General features: G+C 44.0%; 1 protein-coding gene across 2 annotated transcripts in view; it reads left to right on the forward strand.

The window, feature by feature from the left end:
- CNNM1 (cyclin and CBS domain divalent metal cation transport mediator 1) overlaps nt 1-25,081 on the forward strand; it is a 65,177-nt gene that overhangs the window by 16,162 nt on the left and 23,934 nt on the right. For both annotated transcript variants that reach the window (XM_070470010.1, XM_070470011.1), the window contains exons 2-6: nt 13,796-13,939; nt 17,755-17,895; nt 20,353-20,522; nt 22,189-22,288; nt 22,641-22,688. In XM_070470010.1, the coding sequence (XP_070326111.1) occupies nt 13,796-13,939; nt 17,755-17,895; nt 20,353-20,522; nt 22,189-22,288; nt 22,641-22,688 (603 nt within the window). The remainder of the gene's footprint in view (nt 1-13,795; nt 13,940-17,754; nt 17,896-20,352; nt 20,523-22,188; nt 22,289-22,640; nt 22,689-25,081) is intronic.

The following is a 25,081-nucleotide window of genomic DNA, read 5'->3' on the forward strand; positions in this document are numbered from 1 at the left end:
CTGTTTACTAGCTGTGTGACTAGGGCAGGTCACTCCACCACTCCAAATGAGGCTTACGTTCCTTCTTAAAATGACAATATTTTAAAAATGACAATATTGATCCTACTTTGTAAGATTAACATGAAGGCTAAAGATAATGCTTATATAGTACTTAAGACACTCCCCCATTTGCCTTTCACCTCACTGATCTAGTTAAATGAATTCTATCTAGTTAGTTATTTTGTGTAACAAGTGCTTTCCCTGATTCAGCCCATATGGAAGTCATTGTATATAATAAGAAAATAAGAATGACAGCTGTTTACCTTGGATAGGGCCCAGAGACCAAATTGATTGTGGAAATTTCCTTACATTTCTTTTATCCTGTCATCAGTTAGGTTTCCTTCTGTATCACTGTGCCCTTCCTCGACATCCCAGGCAAATAAAAAAACATAATCTACAAACAAATATCATACCAGATCAATGAAAGCTCTTAAAGCTGCAGTTCAGTTCAGTTCAGTCGCTCAGTCGTGTCCGACTCTTTGCAACCCCATGAACCGCAGCACGCCAGGCTTCCTTGTCCATCACCAATTTCCGAAGCTTACTCAAACTCATGTCCATCGAGTCGGTGATGCCATCCAACCATCCGTCTCATCCTCTGTCATCCCCTTCTCCTCCCGCCTTCAATCTTTCCCAGCATAAGGGTCTTTTCAAATGAGTCATTTCTTCACATCAGGTGGCCAAAGTATTGGAGTTTCAGCTTCAGCATCAGTCCTTCCAATGAATATTCAGAACTGATTTTCTTTAGGATTGACTGGTTGGATCTCCTTGCAGTCCCAGAGACTCTTGAGAGTCTTCTCCAACACCACAGTTCAAAAGCCTCAATTCTTTGGCACAACATATTTTGACAGAGTTAGTGGGAAAAAAGGCAATATATATACCCCAAGCCATGGAGGCCTCTAATGGCAGGAAGAAGAGTTCAAGGCAGGAAGAAGAGTTCAGAAATGACCTTCCCTGGTTACCCATCCATGTTACTGAGATGGGGAATAACCTCATGAATGTAGTGTTTGCGGGGGAAGTCAATCTGTTTTTACTGGATAGGACTGATCACGGCAGAAAAAATCAACAGGAGGACTGGATAGGATATTGGTGCAATTGTCCAGGATAGAATGAGAGTGTGGAAATTAACAACTATATACTTGCAATTGGAAAGAGGGAAATATGAGGCTTCATTGCCTTCTGGACACTCCTCAGTCTCTTTTTCTGTTCCTCCTACATCATATTCACTGATACAGTGTCAGCACTTAGGACAGGACCTACCCCTATCAGACACTCAAATATCTGTTGCTTGAATGTTGCATTTCTCTAACCTCTGAATGTTGGGAGTGCCCAGGGCTGAGAAATAAATCTCTTTGTCTTCTCTTACTCCCTTTGTTTATTTCATTCATTCTCCCAAAGATCACCAACCTAAACCAGACTTAAATTTCTAATTGACATTTGACATCTCCACTTGGAGGCTTAAAAGGCATCTCAAACTTCAAACTATCCAGAATTGAACTTCTGCTCTCTTTGCTAAATCTACACCTTGTACAATATGCCCCAACTGCCTAAATTGCAGTTCCATTCTTCTAGTTTTTCAGGCCCAAACTTCTCTGTCTCTCTTGCCACACACCCAGTCCATCATGGGTTCTGCTTTCTACATATATAGAGAATCTGTCTACATCTCACTACCTCCAATACATTCTGGTCCATGCTGTCAGCCATCTCTCATTTGGATGAACACCAGAGCTGTGAGGTCTCTCTGCTTCCACCTCTGCCCACTTTGTGTCCACTCTTCAAACAGCAGCTGGAGAGATTCTTTTAAAATGTAAGTCAGATCATATCACTTTTTTGCCAAAACCAAACATACACACAAACACAAAACTCTACAATGACTTTATCTCACCCAAAGTAGGAGCCAGACTCCTCACAAAGACCTTTCAGGCTCTATCTATCAAAGTGGCAAATACCCCTTTCCTCCGTGACCTTGGCCTGCTACTGTCCTCTTTCACTCTGCAACCATTCCTCAAGCACATCAGTTACACTTCCAAAACTCAAGGCCTTTGCATCTTATGCTGCTGATATCCCCGAGGTATCCACAGGGCTCCCTACCTCACCGCCTTTAGATCTGTATTCATACACCAGCTGCTCAGGGACTTTATCTGGCATCCCTTGCCTAGAACTGTACTACATGGTCACTCCGTCCACAGACTCCCTCACCAGTCTTCCCTGCTGTGCTTTTCCCATAGCCAGAGCAATAGAGTTCATGTGTTTATCTGCCTTATTATCTCTCACCCCACGTACTAGAATGTAAGCTACAGGAGGAAAGTGATTTTGTCCATCGTGTTCATTGCTGCATGCCCAGTGCCTAGATGAGTGCTTGGTATTATAGTGCTGCTGCTGCTGCTAAGTCACTTCAGTCGTCCGACTCTGTGCGACCCCATAGACAGCAGCCCAGCAGGCTCCCCCGTCCCTGGGATTCTCCAGACAAGAGTACTGGAGTGGGTTGCCAATGCCTTCTCCATGGCACATAGGAGTATTTAATAAATACCAGTTGAGAGAATGAAGAGGAAAAAGAATTGGAAGTTTACTGGGATTTTTTATTTTCTAAATAGGAGCAAAGGAAAGGAAGGTAAAAACTGACTCCTGGGTTACAACTCCTGGGTTAGAGCTGAAGGTCCCATTTGTTGTGGTGGAGAGGGAGGCAGAGTGGGGATAGTGGGTCTTGGAGATCGTGTGTCCTATTTGGATAAGTGATTTTGACAAGACAAGGGGCAGCTCAAGCACAATGTCTAAAACAAGATGACAGTTCAAAATAGACTCTGATGTTAAGATATAAATTTAGTTCAGGAAAGAGGTGATGGTGACATTGAAAGGCTGTGCTGGGATTTTTTTTTTTTTAATTGATTATTTGGCTGCATCGGGTCTTAGTTGCTGCATGCAGGATCTTCAGTCTCTAGTTGAGGCTCACCGGCTTAGTTGTTTACAACATGTGGGATCTTAGTTCCCCAACCAGGGATCAAACCCACATTTCCTCCAGTGTAAGGTGAATTCTTAACCACTGGACTACAGGGAAGTCCTAGGGATATTTAATCCAGAGGAGAGAGAAGAGCAGAGGATCAGGGATTGGAATGGAGGTTCTTAATTGCAACTGCCCAGGTTAGAGTCACCTGAAGGTATTTTGAACATCCCAATGCCTGGACCACATGCCAGACTAATTAGGTCAGAACTTTCCTGGGTGGGACACAGGTATCAATAGGTTTTAAACTCCCCAGCTAATTCCCACAGGCAGCCAGTGTCGAGAATCTCTGAGCTAAAGTCTTTAAGATATATTTATCTCTGTTGTTGCTGTTTAGTTGCTAATTTGTGTCCGACTCTTTTGTGACCCCCTGGACTGTAGCCCACCAGGCTCTTCTGTCCATGGGATTTTCCAGGCAAGAATACTGGAGTGGGTTGCCATTTCCTTCTCTAATATTTACCTTCAGGTGAGGATAAAGTAAAGGAATCCACAATGGGAGCAGAAAAATATTAGTCATAAGGGTAGAAAGAAACACAGGGTAGTCTTGGCCAGCTCTTTTCATACTCAACTCCATAAGAGTCATAAGAATCACCTGAGATCTTGAGCATCTGCAGATTGTGACTCAAACTGCCAAGCTCCCAGGTGATCCTATGATGCCTATGCCTGGTTCAAGGGCCACACTGAATAGCAAGTGTCAAGAACAGTGCTTCTCAAACTCTAATGTACATAAGAATCACCTGGGATATCATTAAAGCAGCTGTCTGGACCCCACCCACCAAGATCCAGATTCTATAAGTCCGAAATAGAATCCAAGAACCTGCATCATTTTTTAAATTCATTTATTTTAAGAATAATTGCTTTACAATATAGTTTTGGTTTCTGCATACATCAGCCTGAATCAGCCGTAAGTATACACATGTCCTCTCCCTCTGGGACCTCCCTCCCACCCCTTTAGGTTGTCACAGAGCACTGGTTTGAGCTCCCTGAGTCATAAGACAAATTCCCACTGGCTATCTGTTTCACACATGGTAGTGTATACATTTCCATGCTACTCTGTCTGTTCATCCCACCCTCTCTTTCACTGCTCCCTCATGTCCACAAGTCTGTTTGTGTCTGCGTCTCCATTGCTGCCCTACAGATAGGTTCATCAGGACCATCTTTCTACATTTCCTATATATGTGTTAATATATGATATTCGTTTTTCTCTTTCTGATTTATTTCACTCTGTATTATAGGCTCTAGGTTCATCCACTTCATTAGAACTGACTCAAATGCAACAGCCTGCATTTTGAATGAGGTGATGTGCAGTGCTGTGGTCCCACACTTCAAGTGATAGAGAGTCACCAAGACCATAACCAGAAAGAAGAGGCACTTGGGACTTCCCTGGTGGTGCAGTGCTCCCAATGCAGGGGACCCCGTTTCAACCTCTGGTCAGGGAACTAGATCCCTCGTGCTGCAACTGAGACCTGACACAGCCAAATAAATAAATAAATATTTTTTTAAAAAAGGAAGGAAAGAAGAGGCACTCAATACTGCCTACCAAATAAATAAAGGATATTGTAGGGATATCAGAAAGAATAAGAATGTAGCAAAGCCACTAGATTTTACAAGGTGAAGGTCATAAGTGAGGCAGAAACCATAAAACCATAAAATGATTTCTGCTTTTCTTGGTTCTCTATTTTCAAGCAGTAAGCTTCCCCCCAGCTTCTGTGTTTTATCTTGGGAACAATTGCCTTACCAAAGTGCTGTAACTATTTTTGAAAGAGAGAGAAAGCAAATCAATTATTTGATTTTCTTTTCAAGGCATGGGAGGTATGCTGATAGGGTACTTGGGAGCTCTTCTCTGTGGATATGCCTAAACCATCTAGAAGCTACACTTATTAAGGACCTTTGAAGGATATTCCAACTTCTTCAAATACCAAAGTACAGTTGTAACGTTGCTGACACTTATAACTTTCTTTAGGGCAAGGTTTCCAACCTTGACACTCCTTATGTTGAGGCTGTTGTAGAGCAACATCATCCCTGACCTCTTCCCACTAGATGCCGGTATCATCTCCTGCCCCAAGTTGTGACAAGCCAGATTGTCTCCAGACATTGCCAAATGTTCCCTGGGAGGCAAAAATCAGCCCCAGGTGAGAACCACTGCTTCAAAAGCAACGTTTGGAAACCTAGTCACCCTTCTAAGAAGTCTGGGCATGTTGATGACAGGTAGTGAAGACAGAGAACTACCAGTAACCAGTACTAGGGCCACCCTTTGGATTCTTGGAGCAACAGAAAAGACTAATTTGACTCTCAAAAGTGGGAAATTTTATTGACCTCAGTTATACAAAGAGCCTAATAGATGGTGCAGTACTTCAAACTTGTCTCATTGGTACAAAGCTGTAAGAAACCTCTTTCCAGGATCAGCATGAAAGAGTCAGCTGCCACTCTGTGCCCTGTAGCAAAATACCATAACCACCACATCATATAAGAGAAAGCATTCATCAGCTTGCCACACAACTATCATTTGTCCAGGAGGTTATTTTCTCTCCTTTCATGAATACTTAACATCTTGTGACTTAAACCAAGTACATGGAAAGGATGAGGATTGTATTAGAAACCTCAGTGCTTGTTTCTCTTCTTCAGTAGAGGTCATCAGACAACCAGAGTGCCATAGAGCCTACCTATAAACCAGTGGTTTTCAAACTTTAGCCTGCACCATAACCAGCTAAAAGCTTACTAAAGCACTGATCACTGGACTGTACCCCCTGAGATTCTGATTTACTAGGTCTGGAGTGGGGCCTGAGAATTTGCGTTTCAAGTGATGCTGATAGTCCAGGGACCACACTTTGAGAACCATGACTGTAAAGCAAGTAATAATTCTCAGACTTGGCTGAACATTGGTATTACCTGAGTAATGTTTTTAACTATTGGTGTCTTGGCCCCTTCCCAAACAAATGAAATCAGAATGTCTGGGCATGAGATCCAGTCTTCAGAGTGTATCTATTAGTTTCTCAGATGATTCTTGTATAGAGCCAGCATTGAGAAACACTGAACGAGGTGGAATGTATTCCAAATATTGTGGTACCTCTACCCCAGGTGGCCCTGCTTAATGGAGGGCTTTAGTATGACTTAATCCCATATTCTTACCCCTTATGCTTCTTTGAGGATTACTTCTCCAGTTCCACCAAAATCATCCTAACACTGTGGTCCAAACAAGTCTTAAGCCATAGGTGCGTATTCTCTACTTTGTGTTTCATCAAGCTGTAGACAGCATTGGAGCTGAAGATTGCAAATCAGAGTCTGAGAGGAAGTAGCCTAGAGGGCAGCAAATCAAGGCTTAAAGAGTCTACAGCTGCTGGAAGCCAGGAAAGGCGTGTCAACAGGCCAGATCAGCAGGACAGGACTGGGGCTTCCGCTGAGGCTGGATACCAGGAACATGGTAGCTACCAGTTCAAGCCAGTAACTACCAGTTCAGAAGTAGAACACTACTGAACCCAGAATGAAATGTATTCTTACAACAGAGACAGATGTTGCCTTAATTTCTAGAAAGCATCGCCATAAAATCCAGTTTCCTTATCTTTCAATCCGATCCAGAGATTTTCATTTATTGGTGTTCAGTGCCATGGTAGTATGGTCAAGGGACCATACCTTATCAGGTGGTAGCTTTCATGAGTTTTCTATTTAAAGAATTGCCTTTTGCCCGATTGTATCTTTTTTTAAGTGCACGCAGGCTTTCTCTAGTTGCAGTGAGCAGGCTTCTCATTATGGTGGCTTCTCTTATTGCAGAGGGTGGGCTCTAGGCACACGGGCTCAGTAGTTGCATTGGAGAGGCTTAAATGCTCTATAGCATGTGGGTTCTTCCTGGACCAGGGATCAAACTCATGTCCCCCTGTACTGGCAGATGGATTATTAACCACTGGATCACCAGGTAAGCCCTGAGTCTTTATATCTTAATCAGATCAAATAAGGCCTTGGAATTAGCAAACTTAAATTTTTTCACTTTGACTATTTTTAGCAAAAGGAAGGGTGATTTTTCCAGGGACCCAGTTGCTTTGGACTTACCTATAGCCTGGGAGTGTGCCGAGCAAAGTACTGAGCAAAGCACCCTGAGCAGTTCAACACAGCGTTGCTGTTCTCCACGTGCCATCATGTTTATTATAGTAACGATGCTAAAGAAATAGTCTTTTTTAATTCTTCAAGTGAAGTGGGCACCCAATGAGAGAGAATCCTTTAGCAGAAGTTGAGAAAGAAGCTACCTTGCTTCAAAATACACATAAGACACTTGTATAAGACACAGTTCCTATTGTCTTTCAATAGATTCTGGAGAAAGCGGGGCCAAACATCTCTCATTCAAAAAATGAGGGCTTCTCACAATTCTCAGGAAATCTTCTCACAATGTCCATGACTCTCCTATACCCTGTATGAAACATCTTAACGAATTGTTAGTTCTGTATAAATGTTAATGTTCATCATCATTAACCTAAATTATTTCACAGTTCAGTTTAGTCATTCAGTCATGTCTGACCCTTTGCGACTCCATGGACTGCAGCATGCAAGGCTTCCCTGTCCATCACTAACTCCCAGAGCTTGCTCAAACTCATGTCCATCAAGTCGGTGATGCCATCCAACCATCTCATCCTCTGTCATCCCCTTCTCCTGCCTTCAGTTTTTCCCAGCATCAGGGTCTTTTCCAAGGAGTCAGTTCTTGGCATCAGGTGGCCAAAGTATTGGAGTTTCAGCTTCAACATCAGTCCTTCCAATGAATATTCAGGACTGATTTCCTTTAGGATTGACTGGTTTGATCTCCTTGCAATCCAAGGAACTCTCAAGAGTCTTCTCCAACATTGCAGTTCAAAAGCATCAATTCTTTGGCACTCAGCTTTCTTTATAGTCCAGTTCTCACATCCATACATGACTACTGGAAAAGCCATAGCTTTGACTAGATGGACCTTTGTTGGCAAAGTAATGTCTCTACTTTTTAATAAGCTGTCTAGGGTTGTCATAGCTTTTCGTCCAAGGAGCAAGCATCTTTTAATTTCATGGCTGCAATCACCATCTGCAGTGATTTTGGAGCCCAAGAAAATAAAGTCTCTCACTGTTTCCATTGTTCCCCATCCATTTTGCGTGAAGTGATGGGACCAGATGCCAAGATCTTAGTTTCTTGAATGTTTTTCACTCTCCTCTTCCACTTTCATCAAGAGGCTCTTTAGTTCTTCTTCACTTTCTGCCTTAAGGGTGGTGTCATCTGCATACCTGAGGTTATTGATATTTTAAATTTCTTTCACAGATACCCAAATTTTTAGTAAGTTGGAAGGAAATTGAAATCAATAGGCTAGTGGTCATGAGAAGGAACTTGAGAAATTCCACTAGTCTCTAGAGGGACAGCATTCGCAGAACTGCGTAGAAGGACAGCAGAGGGGATCAACCAAGATTGAAGCCACTCCCTCAAGTGTGCCATTTGGAAGGAGACACAGCACTCATCCACGGGACGAGAAATAAAGCATGTCAGAAACCAGTTTTTGCCCAGCAAAAGATGGAAACACTTGCGAAATTTGAGCCCCCACAGCCGCAGTTTTGAATACTCATAGGTCATCCCTCAGGGTTGATAAGCTCTCTAATAGAGACATGAACCTACTCCGTCTCAGGCCCACAGCTCCCCAGCACTTCTGGGGCCCAGGAAGAGCAGGAGTGCCAGGAGTTACGTCTCCAAGGCCAGCTGCTTTGAGGGAAGGACCTGGGGTACATGTGTCATGGGAACAGCTGGTTTTCTTGTCCCATTGTCAGCTCAGAACAGGGTTATGTGATTATTGATTCCTGTTCCAGTCTGTCCCCAAGAAACAGTGACTTCCTTCATTTGTTTATAGATCTCTATAGGCACTTGACGGAATCATAAAGGCTGATTGTGAATTATAAAGTATTTCTAAATAGATTACACAAGTACATTGTCTTGAATATCATATAATTAGGACTTGAAATCACTATTCCCAGATGATCATATAGTTTGTCCTCAAATTGACCTTGAAAGGTGTAGACCAGTGGTGGATTTTCACATGGAAGTTAGGACACTTCTTGTGAAACAACTCAAGATGTTGATTTATTTAATCCCATTATATGAACTAAACCTCTTAGTGGCAGGAAGTATGGCTGTATTATATATATTCTGGGCTCCACATAACAAAAAGTTATCCAATTATAGAAAATAATTTTAAGAAATCACTTTTCCAACTTTTTCCATTATGCTAGTCATTTGTTTTGTCATCTGCTAGCACATGTTAGGAGAAAAGTGAGAGCAGGTGCCAGAAGTTTAAGAACATGTGTTAAAAAAAAAAAAACAATTTTAAATTGAGCACATCCTAACAATTAACATAATCTAATTTAAGCTACAAAACACTTCAATCCAATTGGGCAGGATGTCGTTGTTTCAAAGAATAATTTTAGAACCACTGATTCAGTTTAAATGTTAATTTAAACACACTGTATTTTAGTTTTTAAAAAGGGTTTTGTCTGGTTTTAATATCATGTATTACATAAACTGTGGGTTTTTATTCAGTCTTAGTTCAGTTCATCAGGCACTTATTGGCTGCCTGTTGTGTAGAGAGAACCCCGACTAAGTGTATGAGCCTTTGTCCTGAAGAATCTTAGAATCTGAGGAGGAAACGTAGGCCCAGTAGAGCAGGGGTCCCCAGCCTCCAGGTCAACGACTGGGACCTCCTGTCGGATCGGTGGCGGCATTAGATTTTGAAATAAAATTCACAGCAAGTGCAATGCACTTGAATCATCTCAAAACCATCCCCCTCCCCATTCATGGGAAAATTGTCCTCCACGAAACCAGTCCCTGGTGCCAAAACGTTTGGGGACTGCTGCTATAGAGGGCACACATATTGTAAGTTATGAGAAGCAGCAAATTGTGATAAATGCTTTAATGGAGTTATCAAGGGCTTGCTTAGAGACACAGGCAAGGGAAGTTTGGTTCAGATTCAGAATGGGGCAAATCCAGGAGAGCTTTCTTGAAGAGCTGGCACTGAGCTGACACTTGAAGCTCCGGTAGAGACAGAATGGGAAAAGGAAACAGTGTGAGTAAGAACCTGGAAAATGGATGTGGAGGAAGTTAGGAGCTGGAGGTAACATGGTTCCTCTGGGGTACAGGATATTTGGAGGATGTGGCGGGGCATGCAGTTAGAAAAACAGGAAGGTGCTACATTTTACCGTTTTGAGAATACCAAACTAATGAGCCTAGATACTTTGTGCACACTAGGGAGGCTGTTTGAGCGGGGGAGTGGCCTGATCAAGTCAGTTTGGGAGTAAGTCGAAGGATGAGTTGAAGGTGGGGAGGAAATTAGAGACTATTTTTGAGTGATATAGATGCCATCTGTCCTGTTAAAAATCCCAATAAACTATCTTGCGATTTGAGGTATTTTATACAGAAATTCATGTTGTTTAAATTTTAATGGTTAATGATGCACTGGCAAGCTTACTACTCTGCTATTTCTAGCAGTGGGTGAGCAAAAGCTTATACAGTGTAACAGTGATAAAGCATGAACTTCCTTTTTTGGGGGGGTGGGGGGCAAGAATAGCATCTGAATCAGCACCCTAGATAGTCTCCTAATTTAAGGAGATGTTCTCTTAGCCAAGGAAAAGAACCACCCAGATTGTCCTTTTAGAAACAGATCCAGAAAAATGCATCTATCAGTGGATGAAAATAAACCAAGGTGAAGCAGGACTCTTAGGTAAGACAGTCTCTAGGTTAGGACCAAAACCCAGTTTACCTGGGTTCACAAAGTCTAGCTTTGCCACTTACACAGACTGTAACTTTAGGCTTATTAGTTAACTAATCTGTGCCTCAGTTGTTTCACTTGTAAAAGAGGAATAATAATGGTACTTGTCTCGGGGGTTGTTATGGGGATGAAATGAACTGATACATGTAAAGTGCTCCAAATGGTACCTGGCATGTAGTTAGCGCAATAAATGTTAACTACTGCTAGTCAGTTGTTGGGCAGTAAGTTAACTAAATGCCTGTGACATAGTTTATACAGTGCCTCCACACCGTGGAAACCTCCCTGCCCCTACTCCCTAACTACCCTGTGACTCTGTGCAGCTGATCCTGGACACATCCACTAGGTCATTTGAACTCCACAATCACTTGATGGAAATTGATTGTCCTAGTTAACTGCTGCTATTAACAAGCCACCTCAAAACTTGGAAGCATAAAGCAACAACCATTTTATCATGCTTGCAGACTCCTGAGTCAGGAATTAAGTGGGAGTTGCTTATCTCTGCTTCACAGTGATTGTGCCGGTGGCTAGAAACATCTTAGATGGCTGGGGAGGATGCCAGCAGGTGGGGCAGGATCCACTGCCATAGAAGGCTTCTTCTGTAACCTGTCTGGCACTTTGGTGAGATGGCTGAAAGGCCAGGCTTAGCTGGGGCTGTCACCTAAGCACCGACATGGGTCCCCTTCACCGTGGTGGCCTCAAGGTAGTTGTCAGACTTCTTAGAGTGTTTCTGCAGCAAAAGCTACATGCCTTTTATGATGCATTCTCAGAAGCCTCATCACCGACACTTCTCTGTTCTCTGGGCTTCCCTGGTGGCTCAGGTGGTAAAGAATCTGTTTGCAAGGCAGGAGACCCAGGCTTGATCCCTGGGTCAGGAAGATCCCCTGGGCTTGGAGAATTTCATGGACAGAGGAGCCTGATGGGTTACAGTCCATGGGGTCACAAAGAGTCAGACACAACTGAGCAACTAACACTTTCACTTTCCCTGTTCTCCATTGATTGAAGCAGTCACAAGCCTGCCCAGACTCAAGGGAAGAGATTAGACCACACTTCTCTTTTTTTTTTTATTAGTTGGAGGCTAATTACTTCACAACATTGCAGTAGGTTTTGTCATACATTGACATGAATCAGCCATGGAGTTACATGTATTCCCCATCCCGATCCCCGCTCCCACCTCCCTCTCCACCCGATTCCTCTGGGTCTTCCCAGTGCACCAGGCCCAAGCACTTGTCTCATGCATCCCACCTGGGCTGGTGATCTGTTTCACTATAGATAATATACATGCTGTTCTCTCGAAACATCCCACCCTCACCTTCTCCCACAGAGTCCAAAAGTCTGCTCTGTACATTTGTGTCTCTTTTTCTGTTTTACATATAGGGTTATCATTACCATCTTTATAAATTCCATATATATGTGTTAGTATGCTGTAATGTTCTTTATCTTTCTGGCTTACTTCACTCTGTATAATGGGCTCCAGTTTCATCCATCTCATTAGAACTGATTCAAATGAATTCTTTTTAACGGCTGAGTAACATTCCATGGTGTATATGTACCACAGCTTCCTTATCCATTCTTCTGCTGATGGGCATCTAGGTTGCTTCCATGTCCTGGCTATTATAAACAGTGCTGCGATGAACATTGGGGTGCACGTGTCTCCTTCAGATCTGGTTTCCTCAGTGTGTATGCCCAGAAGTGGTATTGCTGGGTCATATGGCAGTTCTATTTCCAGTTTTTTAAGAAATCTCCACACTGTTCTCCATAGTGGCTGTACTAGTTTGCATTCCCACCAACAGTGTAAGAGGGTTCCCTTTTCTCCACACCCTCTCCAGCATTTATTGCTTGTAGACTTTTGGATAGCAGCCATCCTGACTGGCGTATAATGGTACCTCATTGTGGTTTTGATTTTCATTTCTCTAATAATGAGTGATGTTGAGCATCTTTTCATGTGGTTGTTAGCCATCTGTATGTCTTCTTTGGAGAAATGTCTGTTTAGTTCTTTGGCCCATTTTTTGATTGGGTCATTTATTTTTCTGGAATTGAGCTGCAGGAGTTGCTTGTATATTTTTGAGATTAGTCCTTTGTCTGTTTGTTCATTTGCTATTATTTTCTCCCAATCTGAGGGCTGTCTTTTCACCTAACTTATAGTTTCCTTTGTTGTGCAAAAGCTTTTAAGTTTCATTAGGTCCCATTTGTTTATTTTTGCTTTTATTTCCAATATTCTGGGAGGTGTAGACCACACTTCTCAATGGGAGGCATATCAAAGCCTCTGGGAGCCACATTGAAAATCGCCATTTTAGTATTATCCTCTAATGCTGGATGAGAAGCTTGAGACTCAGTACAGGTTTAATGTACTGGTTTGTCCAGGGTAAGTTGCACAGAGAGTCACTAAGATAGTTAGGGATGGCGGCGGGGAGGTTTGCAGGCTTCTAACCTAGTTCTTCTAACTCCAAATTCGAATTCTCTCAATTAGATTATTCATCCTTCATCCTCCTTCAGCTTAGATATACTTAATACAGGAAAGTTATAGTGGAAAAAAAAAATCAACATTTAAATGGCATTGTGTATATCAGGTAACTTTCTTTTTATTTATTTATTTGTGGCTGTACTGGATCTTTGTTCCCACACATGGGATTTCTCAAGATGCAGCACGTGGGCTCTAGAGCACAGGCTCAGTAGTTGTAGTACGCAGGCTTAGCTGTTCTGAGGCATGTGGAATCTTCCCAGACCATGGATGAAACTCATGTGCCCTGTATTGGCACGAAAATTCTTAATCACTGGACTACCAGGGAAGTCCAAGTAACTTGCTTGAAAAGAGACAGTGATATAAAAGTATAAAGTTTGCATTTATAAGAGATTGTACACAAACTTCATATTTTAAACAGATCCTGGAATGGGTTCAGTGGTTCGGTCCCAAGATTGGTCAGAGAGCAATTTAGGATCATTTTCTCACAAGGAAAGTTCTCTGAAAATATCCCAGATGCTTAACTATGACTTCCTTTGTCTCTAGGAAAGTCTCACCTGGCCATTGTCCAGCGGGTGAATAACGAGGGAGAAGGGGACCCCTTCTATGAGGTGATGGGCATCGTCACACTGGAGGACATCATAGAGGAGATCATCAAGTCAGAGATCTTGGATGAAACTGACCTCTACAGTAAGTGGCTCTTCTCCAAAGCCATCATATTTTCCTCTGAGGTTCTCAGAGCTGGTTTAATTTAATGGACAGTGTGAAAGGGCGTCAGGAAAAGCCCCAAGTGTTGCTGTGTGTCAGCCCCCTCCTGCCAGGGGCTGGCAAGATGCCCCAGCTTGAACCACGGCTGAGTCACTGAGTGTGCTAGCTAAATGTTTATCAAGAGAGAACCTCAGGAACAGAGCCAGGACTATGAGAAGGAGACCTACTTGCCTTTGGATGGAGGAAATGAAGTGCACCTCAGATGACCTCTTTGCCCTTGTTTCTGTTCCCCGTGTTGTTCCTGGTTTGTCTCTTTGTCCACCTGGACACAGACCCCAGCATCCCTAGGGGTTCCACTCATGATTCACTCACAACAACATCAGCGTGCTGTGGAGACTCATGACATCACCCAGCACTGCTGCTGCTGCTGCTAAGTCCCTTCAGTCGTGTCCGACTCTGTGCGACCCCATAGATGGCAGCCCACCAGGCTCCGCCGTCCCTGGGATTCTTCAGGCAAGAACACTGGAGTGGGTTGCCATTGCCTTCTCCAATGCATGAAAGTGAAAAGTGAAAGTGAAGTCGCTCAGTCGTGTCCGACTCTTAGCGATCCCATGGACTGCAGCCTACCAGGCTCCTCCCTCCATGGGATTTTCCAGGCAAGAAAACTGGAGTGGGTTGCCATTGCCTTCTCCATCACCCAGCACAACTTAAGCCAAACCTAAGTCGTCCTTTTAGACGCTGCTCTTGTCCTATGTGTGTTTTCAACCCTGCTGCCTGGTTTCCCCACCTCCTCCCTTTCCACCCCTGGCTCTGGCCCTTGCTCCCCCCTTTCTAGTCTTCTCACCCTCCTCCCCACTCCCCCTCAACAACACAGGTTCCTCCTTGCGATAGTGACTGCTTTCGCTACTGAGACTTATCAAAGCTTTGCTCGCAAACATTACAAAGGCCTGCTTTCCTCGACAATGGAAGTGTTATCAAATCCATGGGAGTCCCTAGGCCAGTAAGTGTCCCCTCCTCCCAATCTCATCAACTGGGACAGCAGTCCCCATCCTCCCCTCAGAGAACCCATTCCAGATCTGTGTCCTTAGTTTGCTGGAGGCAACTGTTCAAAGATAAGCTCCTAGCAGAAAAAACTTCAAGACTCTAAGGCAGTGAGTGGTGCAGAAAGAGTGCTTCCCTTTGGGGCGAGAAGAGATCAGACCAAGGTGGGCCAAGCCTTGATGAAACATAGCAGGAGTGTCACAGTGTCTGCTGCTGCAGTGGAGCCCTGGCCCGGCTCCTCTCCTTAAAATAGGGGTTGATCTCTCCATCCCCCAATCCTTTCCCCCTTCTCCACCTCTGACTATCACTCTGCTCTAGATTTAGAAATCCCAAGTGTCTCAATAGATATATTGGTGAAAACATTCACACTGAAGTGTTAGTGGCTGATGTTAATAGTAGTGACAACAGTCTAAGTGAGTAAGCTCTTCCTAGGGCATTTGTTTCAACAACCTGATATTCCAATACTCACTATTAAAGTAGAAGGAATGGGGACTTCCCTGGCAGTGCAGTGGTTAAGACTTCATCTTCCAACACAGGTGGTATGGGTTCAATCCTTGCTTGGAGAGCTAAGACCCCAAATGCCTCATGGCCAGCAAAACCAAAACATAAAACTGAAGCAGTATTATAACAAATTCAATAAAGACTGTAAAAATGGTTCACATCAAAAAAAGTATTTTAAAAATAAATAAAATAAAATAGAAGGAGTGAAGAGGGAGATCAGAGGAAACTGATTCTCCAGTGATGAACTATTCGGTAGCATTCTGATGGAGGAGAGAGAGGGAATATTTAGATGAACACGTCATGTAAATCAGGAGGTTACTTACTAGTAATTGGAAAAGAATGGTCTGATAGATATCTTTGCTGCTCTCTTGCTAAACCATCCTCTCTCTAAAAGAGAGGGTTACGATTTTCCCACTCATAAATAAAAGCATGAATCCTTAAGAAAGGTGAGAAGGCTGAGGAGCCAGGACTACTGGTTGCTTCTCCCCAGATCCTGAACCCCAGGACAGCTGGGCCTGGATCTCACTGTGGGATCTCACCATTTGTGGCAACCAGACACAAGGAGCCTTAAAGCCAGGGCTGAGAGTTCAAGGCAGGCCCACAAGAGAGCAGTGTGGAGGAGGGCACTTTCTTCCTTCTAGAAGGGAACTCAGTCATGTGGCAGAGCAAAATCAGAAGGAGGGGGAGAGTCCCTGGGAGCCCGTCCCCTGGAGTTCTCTCCCTTTCATTTCCACTGTGTCTGTTCATCCTGTACTGAGAGTTCCCTGCACCCCTGTTTTGCTCCAGGCCAACTTTAGAAAAACCCTAATTTGCTTCTCTGCACCCCTAACACAGGTTGAAAGTGAAAGTGAAAGTGAAGTCGCTCAGTCGTGTCCGATTCTTTGTGACCCCATGGACTGTAGCCTACCAGGTTCCTCCTTCCATGGGATTTTCCAGGCAAGAATACTGGAGTGGGTTGCCATTTCCTTCTCCAGAAGAGATAGGCTAAAGTTTCAATATTTTACTCAGTACTAAGGGAAAGCAAGAGACATATGACCAAAGAAAACCTACCCTTTACCCCCAAACAGATTTTTTTTTTTTTAATTTGGCTGTGTCAGGTCTTAGTTGTAGCACTCAGGATCTTTTTATTTGCAACATGTGAACACTTCATTGTGGCATGTAGTATCTTAGATCCCTGACCAGGAGTCAAACCCAGGCCCCCTGCCTTGGGAGCATGGAGTCTTAGCCACTGGACCACCAGGGAAGTCACCCCCTGAAAATATATATATATTTTAGACAAGATCTAAAATATATATATTTTTTGGACAAGATTTTAAAAAGCAGGGAGAAAAATTAAATTGGAAAAAGCAGATTTTTTTTTCAATCAATAATCACAATAGTCCTGCCTGAGGCCCCCACCCGGAGAATTCACCTTTATGGATTATAGAGCTAGTCACATTTTTTCTCGATCTTTCCTTTATTTCCCCCAATTCTATCCCAGTGGAGGGGCCAGAGTTGAAGCAAGAGAATTATGAGTGGAAAGAGGGAGTGACCACCCCCCTCCTCCTTTGGGTGGCATCCCTCAGTACCGCTCAGAGCATGATTTAAATCAGTGGGAAGAGACCAGATGAGTCCAGCTCTGAGGACAGGAGTATGGCCAAGGCAGAAACCCCTCAGGCCCTGCCATAGTCCTTGATGCTAACGACACAAGTCCCTCGTGTGTGAAGGCCTTTTTGTAAGCATACAGTTATTTTTAAGCATTTCACAGATAGATTCTGATGGAAATCTCATAATAACTACCTGAGATGAGCAGAAAAATTATAATTAATCATTAACCCTATGGGGCTTCCCTGGTGGCTCAGATGGTAAAGAATCTGCCTACAATGCAGGAGAAGAAGAACCTGGCGGGCTACAGTCCCTGAGGTTGAATACAGTCGGACACGATGGAGTGGCTAAGCGTGCAGGCACTAAACTTATGAGCAGAAGAGTCATGATTAATCACTAACTTTATTGTATAAATTAAAGCACACAAGTGCTGTGATGCTTAGAGATGCTGCGTAGCTCACGAGCAGGGGAGCCAGCCCTGGAAGCCTGAACGTGGGAGCCCCAGGCCGGCCTCCTGCTTTTCCACTGTTCACCACTTCAGTGCAATTAATACCGAGACTTGTTGACACGTTCCAGAAATCCCCATGGTCCCAAAGGACCTGCCTCAGGTGAAACCTCCAAAAATCAACAGTGACTCTGAGAAAGTTGCCGTCTGTCCCCTGTTCCCACAGCAGACAATCGGAAAAAGCAGAGAGTCCCACACAGGGAGAGGAAGCGGCACGACTTCTCCTTGTTTAAGCTTTCCGACTCGGAGATGAGGGTGAAGATCTCACCACAGCTTCTGCTGGCCACGCACCGCTTCATGGCCACAGGTATGATAACCCTGCCCTCCTGCATCTCCACCCCAGCCAGGCAAGGCAGCTCTGGAGGGTGGAACCCAGGCACCGGTCATCCTTAAAACCTTGTAACGTGAGTCCAGTGCAGGGACTGAGAACCGCTGTTCCGCAAAAGGAGGTTATCCTTGGGCAGGGGACCCTGCATTTGCTCGTTTTCAGCCTCCGGTCTTCTCAGGGTAAGTGAGTATGATGCAGTTCTGCTTTTCTCTCTTCTACTTGAGAAAAGAGCTGAGGAATCCACCGCTGCACTTTCCATTCCTCTACCTGCTTCATGGTGGGGGTTGGTGGTCCAGAGGGTTCCTCTGAAAGGGACAGGCGATGTCCTATGTAGCCACAAAGGTCCTGGGGCCCCGACCCTCCAGGAGCCGTGTAGGCCTGTGAGCTATGAGTTCTTCAAATACAGACGTGGACTGTGAATCCCAGAATCTTTAGAGGAAGAAAAGAGAGGATCCAAAGATAAATTTCTCCTTCTTGTAAAGAAGGTAAAATTGTCTTTGAACTGTCTAATCTTCTCACTCATGCCTAATTAATGTGCTGACCTACAACAATCACACACATTAGTAAGTTCACTATTTAATTAATCTGGCATGTATTTATTGAATGTATAATGAATGCTAGTACTGTTCCAGATGCTAAAAGGTAGAAAATTTTAAATTGGAGCTTCTTTAGGGTTTTCAACATGTAATATAGTTCTGACTTTATAGTTCTAATATAGGCTTTCAATGTTGACTACAGATGTCAACTGGGTATCTGATTTCCTAGAACAAAGCAGATGTATCTGTAAATATAATGATATGCCATAATATAATACTATGTGAAGTTGCTCAGTTGTGTTCGACTCTTTGTGACCCCATGGACTGTAGCCTACCAGGCTCCTCTCTCCATGGGATTTTCCAGGCAAGAGTACTGGAGTGGGTTGCCATTTCCTTCTCCAGGGGATCTTCCCAACCCAAATCCAGGGATTGAACCCGGGTCTCCTGCATTGCAGGCAGACACTTTACCATCTGAGCCACCAGGAAAGTGGCTAATATAATACTGTAGTATAACATAATATAAATAATAATATAACATATAATAATGTCTATTAATATGTAAATATGATTCAATGATGCTTCTTATTGAGAACTTTCCACTTAAAAATTAAGTGTTCCTGTTAACTTGAAATTTCATTTCGCTCAACAGATATACATCATACAAATAAGTAAGATTAAATTCTCCGTATTTCATTTGATCATAGCATTAAAGCCTTTTAGCCATGTTCACATGGCTTACTTATCCATGTCCAACTCCAGTTGCTTTTTAAACCACTTTATTGCAGTATAGTTGACATACAAAAAATGGTACATATTTAAGGTAAACAACTTGATGAGCTTGTAGATACACATATGTTCATAAAACCATCATCATAACCTGTGCCATAAACATATCCATCACTTCCAAAAGTTTCCTCCCACCTTCTATATGTGTTATTACTATTTGTGTGTGTGTGTGTGTGTGTGTGTGTGTGTGTGTTAACATAAGATCTTAGCAAAATTTTAAGTATCAGTTCAGTTCAGTTCAGTCACTCAATCATGTCCGACTCTTTGCGACCCCATGGACTGCAGCATGCCAGGCCTCCCTGTCCATCACCAACTCCCTGGAGTTTACTCAAACTCATGTGCATTGAGTAGGTGATGCCATCCAACCATCTCACCCTCTGTCATCCCCTTCTCCTCCCCCTTCAATCTTTCCAGCATCAGGGTCTTTTCAAATGAGTCAGTTCTTCGCATCAGGTGACCCAAGTATTGGAGTTTCAGCTTGAACATCAATCCTTCCAATGAATATTCAGGAATGATTTCCTTTAGATTGGACTAGTTGGATCTCCTTGCTGTCCAGGGGATTCTCTAGAGTCTTCAGTATAGTATTGTTCTTGGGCTCTATATGCTGTGCAGTAGATCTCTAGGATTTATTCATCTGGCATAACTGGAACTCTATACCCTCTGACTAATATCCCCATTACCTCCTTCTCCCAGTCCATTCTACTCTCTGTTTCTATGAATTTGACTATTTAGATTCATCATATAAATGGTATCATGTAATATTTGTCCCTCTGTGCCTGGCTTATGTCACCTAGTATAACTTCCTCCAGGTTCATCCGTGCTGTCACAAATGGCAGGATTTTCTTCTTTTTTAAGTCTATGTGCAGCTTTAAAGAAAATCAAGGAGAAAATTAATAACAAAATGGACACTGTCAAAACAGCAGCCTGAGATGCCAGTGCAGGGACCCATACCCCCAGAGGGCCCGAAGATGCACACTGGGCTTAAGACACCCCCCCCCCCCCCGACCACCCACCCAAGGGAATTGCAGGATGGAGCGTGGAGCGGGAATGGCTCTGGTGTGTCCACCCTGACTCCTCCCTGCTGCCGATTCCTCCTACCTTCACTCTCCCCTAGAAGTGGAGCCGTTTAAGTCTCTGTACCTCTCGGAGAAGATCCTGCTCCGACTCTTGAAACATCCCAACGTGATTCAGGAGCTGAAGTTTGATGAGAAGAACAAGAAGGCCCCAGAACACTACCTCTACCAGCGCAACCGCCCCGTGGACTACTTTGTGCTGCTTCTGCAGGTGAGTGGGAAAGCGCTGGACCCTCCAAGGGCAAGATAGGACTTCTCCAGGCTGAAGAGGAATGCCCATGCCTCCTCCAAGCCAAGTTCCAAGGCTGCCTTGGGAGCAAGGCCAGCTGGGGCGGGCGTTTGTCCATGACTCACAGAAGGAGACAGGTGTGACTGGCTGGCATCCTAGAGTGATAGTATCTAGATGGCATTTAGTCTGATGTCAGCAATGTTTGTGGTTGGGGGTGCAGTGGGTAGCTCCCAACCAAGGGGGTTCTGCTGCTGAACTTCCTAAACTGGTGTCCTACAAAATCCCTATCACCTCTTGTCTCTGCTTGGCCATGCCCAGGAATGCAACTGTGCACTGCCTCCCAAATTTCAGGCACTCCTTGTTTTAAGCTCTTCTCTCTGTCTTGCTAAAATCTCACCATCTCTGATTTCCTTGCTCTCCTCTCTGGAGGCACATGGAACACGTCCACTCTCTCTGCCACACTTCAACCGTCGCAGTCCCTTAATCTTCTCCTTAGGGGACTATGAGGGAATAAACAAGCAAATGAGAGAGATGCAGCATCTTCCTGGTACGCACATGAATACAGTCACACACACCCCCCCGCCCTGAGGGGGGTGTAAATAAGTGGTTCAGTTCAGTTCAGTTCAGTTGCTCAGTGGAGAGGCCTGTAAATAAGTGTCAGGCATGGTTCCAGCCCCGCCTCCTGGCCTGGCTCCACCATTAGCCCCGTCCCTATTCATCGTCTCATCCCAATAGAATCTGGTGAACCCTAAATACAATGATTGTCTTAAAATCTTAATTAAATTCACACTGACTTAGAAAGGGCCTCTCTGTTACAGTCCCCCTGCCACCTGCCTGCTCGGACACGGTATATGCCTCAAACCCATCCTTCCAGATAGCCTCGTTAAAATGCCGCCTTCTCCAGAAATGGAGTCACATTCTTTACTGTTGGAAATTGAGAAGGGTGTTTACTTTGTTTATATAACACAAGGAACGCAAGTAGAGTCTTATGCCTAATATAAATGTAACCATTTTCAAATAAATCTTGGTGGGGGTAAAATATAGGAGCAAGAGGGTAGTTTCAGAAATTGGAAAGACCTAGTTTTGAAATTCCAATATTGGTACTAGTTAACTAACCTTGACTCAGTTATGTAATCTTTATGAGCCTCAAAATTGATTCATCTTTAAAACTGGGGGTAAAAATAGTACAGACCTTGTAGGGTCTGGTATGGATCGTTGCAGTGCATATACACGGTTTCAGACCCCTAATAGCATACCATATGCTCAGGCTTCTCACAGAATCTGGCTTTATCTCAGCTAGAGATAATAGAGATGGTCTAGTCTCAGACTATACCACTGGAGCAGTTTATGGGGTTTATGGGGTCCTGAGCTAGCTGGACCTGCCTCATGAAGGAGCCATTAGAGTCTTCAAGGAAAGCTTGCATGTTCATGACTGGATACTTCTTTATGAACTAAGCAAGGACTTTACTGCCAAGGGCTCCTGAAGTTAAAGCTGCTTTTTCCAAAACATACCTGGATGGAATTCACATTCTCCTGTGATAAGATTTTAGGTCCACTTATTATCCAAACAGAAGTGCTTAGGGTCGTCTTCACTAAAAGAGCTGGAAGTGCTCATCCACACCCTTAGCACACTTCCTTCTTTCTCCAGGGTAAAGTGGAGGTGGAGGTTGGTAAGGAAGGCCTTCGCTTCGAGAACGGAGCCTTCACCTACTATGGTGTCCCAGCCATCATGACCACTGCTTGCTCAGGTATTCCAGTTTCCAAGCCGTAGCTTATTGGGGAAGCAGTGGGATAGTGGAGAAAATGCATCTGGGTTCCAAGTCATGACTCCTGTTATGGACCCCGGACAAGCCTTTTACTTTCCCAGACTTTAGAAGTGGAAGTACATGGTAGACTGTAACATTATCCAGTGTTAGGGATGGATAGTGGTAATTTTCAGTATGAAAAGACACGTTTATTTTACTCTTTATACTTCCACCTGATTACCCTATTTTTGCAGGGTTGATTAGTGCTGTGGGTGGGGTCGAAGAGGGAGAATTCCTTTAAGAAGGTGTGTTTTCTGAATTGCCTCTGAAACACACTGCATCCTTCTGTCCTTAGATAACGATGTGCGGAAGGTTGGAAGCCTGGCTGGATCCTCTGTCTTTCGTATGTATCTCTCAAACCCCTCCCTTGTCCTCCCTGCCAAGGTCCTGCCTCAGCCCAGTCTGGGGACCCGGACTGACCACTCTCAGCCTGGGCTGGGACTAACAAAAATGCTGGCAGCCTCTTTGTATGCTCTGCCAGGAACACTGCTTTCTGCCAGGTACCTGCAGGCCACGGGGGGCTTAGTTTCTGAGAGTCTAAAATGTTTTCTGCTGCTTCTCTGCTCATGTGCAAAGTGATGAATGACCAGCGAGAGAGGTTGTGAGGGGAGGCACCATTTGCTGTCACCTGCCAGGGAATGCAAGCAGGCGGTTTTGTGTGCTCTGTTGGAGGTTGAACCGTTCCTTCTGTGCTGTGATAATTCACCCTCTGTCCTCTACTTGCAAACCTTAATATGCTATTATTGTGTCTGTGGCATTTAGTAAGCGGCAACAGCAAGGTCTTAGGATGTAAACCTCAGGCTGGCACGTATGTTGCTCATCTGCTTCTCTTTGCTCATTGACCACATCTCAGCAGGTGGAGAGGGGTCTGCGGCTGGCCGTGCATGCTGATGGCAGGGGCTGGCACAGGCTGCTGGTGGGTGTTCTCTGCCCCTTCTGTGCTCTACCTTCTCTCTGCTTCCTGCATCAGTTATCGTACTTGTGTTTAGAGGGCATGGCATTTGTTGCGATATAAGTGTGATCCAGAAAGCATTATTTCTCTAGATTTGTCTTTGATTCACCAGTCTGAATTTTGCATTGCTTTCAGCTCTTAGTATTTATGGTGGCCATTTTAATGCCAAATGGGTGTTTTTTTCTCATCATAAAAAAAAAAATCTTCCATAGTGCTTTACATTGGGATTTATCAGAGGGTCCCAAAACTTGAACTCACAATCTATGGCACCTGAAAAGCATATACTGTTTTAACAGAGAAACTAAAGAAATGACTTGCTCCGAATCACCTCAATGCAATTATTTACCTCAATGCATTCCAGGGGCCTGACTCATTCAAACAGCACAATGAAATACAGATCTTAGATCCAACGTGTTCCAGGATATCATTTCTATGTGGGAATATTGGGACAATTTACAGTGTAATTCCCACCCTGGCCCAACAGAGGGCTTAAATGAAATTGAAATAGCTGCCCACACCCAAGGAGTGGTCCCACATATGTGGAAGGAGGACTGTAACATAAAAAACCCTGGTATGTTTTAAACCGGCAAACCTCAATTCAGGTTGGTGAAGGAAGCATCAGTTGGAAGAACAAGAAGTCAAGATATGGGAGAGGGATGGTCTATAGGACCAAGTAGACCTTGGTTCTCCAAAGGAGGTCTCCACCAGCCATCACACTGGTGCTTGCACAAGGTAGAGTGACTACTGAGATTCAAAGTGTTACCTAAATGTGTTGGCCTTTACATAAGACCAAAAGAAGTAGGGACTCTAGGGGTAAATTGCTGCGTAAAGGTCCCAAGCCCATCTAATTTACATGACTTTCTTCTTTAAAAAAAATTTTTTTAAGTAGTAGGAAAATGTTATCTGGTTTCCTCCTTGCTTCCTGTCTCTAGTTCTTTCAATCAAAATCTATTTTATCATTGAGACAGAATAAACCTGCAATAGTAATCTCTCCTTCAAAACTGGTTAACTAAAAAGAAATATTAACCTCTCTTTCCCTCCCCACACTTCTGAGCATCTTTATTTATCCATCTTCAGGAGGAAAAAGAAATCAAATTAGCTTGTAGTGATATAAAGACATTTTCCATTCTCTCCCATGAGCCCTCCACACCTAATAGAGTGAGGTGTGGATAAGTGCAAAGACCACCACCACTACCCCCTGCCCCTGCTTATTCGAGGTCCACCTCTCAGCCCAGGTCCAGCCACCCAGCATCTTTCACTGTCCAAGAACCTTACTTGTAGGTCAAGGAAGAGCTTAAGGCTGAACCACAAGGTGGTGGATCCTTGTAGGGTCTCAGTCTACCTAACTAGCCCTGTCCTTAATGTCAATCTAGAGCTTTGTCAGCCTTGAGGGTGATAAATGAGATGTTGAGTTTACCAGAACACTGGCCCTGTGACCGATGTCTCAAAGTTGAGACTGAGGTTATAAATCAGTCTGAGGTTATAAGTCTGTCCTCTGCTTTTCCTGTGCTCGGTGAAGGAAGCACAGTCAGCACTGTCTCCTTTGTCTTGGTTCTGATTGCCAGGGAACCCAGGAGGACCACAGTGAGCCTGGTAATCTGGAGGAATGGGACCTGAGCTCAGCATGACCAGAACAGATGCCCACAGGGGTGTGGAAGTGGGAGAGAACAAGTCTCCTATTTGCTTGACTGAGATATATTTAATTTGTGGCCTGGAAGCACTAGGATTCTTCTCAAGACAATGGGATTTCTTATTCCAGTGTGTCTTGCAACACTAGGGGCCCA

This window comes from Odocoileus virginianus, chromosome 7 (genome assembly GCF_023699985.2).
Source record: "Odocoileus virginianus isolate 20LAN1187 ecotype Illinois chromosome 7, Ovbor_1.2, whole genome shotgun sequence".
Lineage (NCBI taxonomy): Eukaryota > Metazoa > Chordata > Mammalia > Artiodactyla > Cervidae > Odocoileus > Odocoileus virginianus.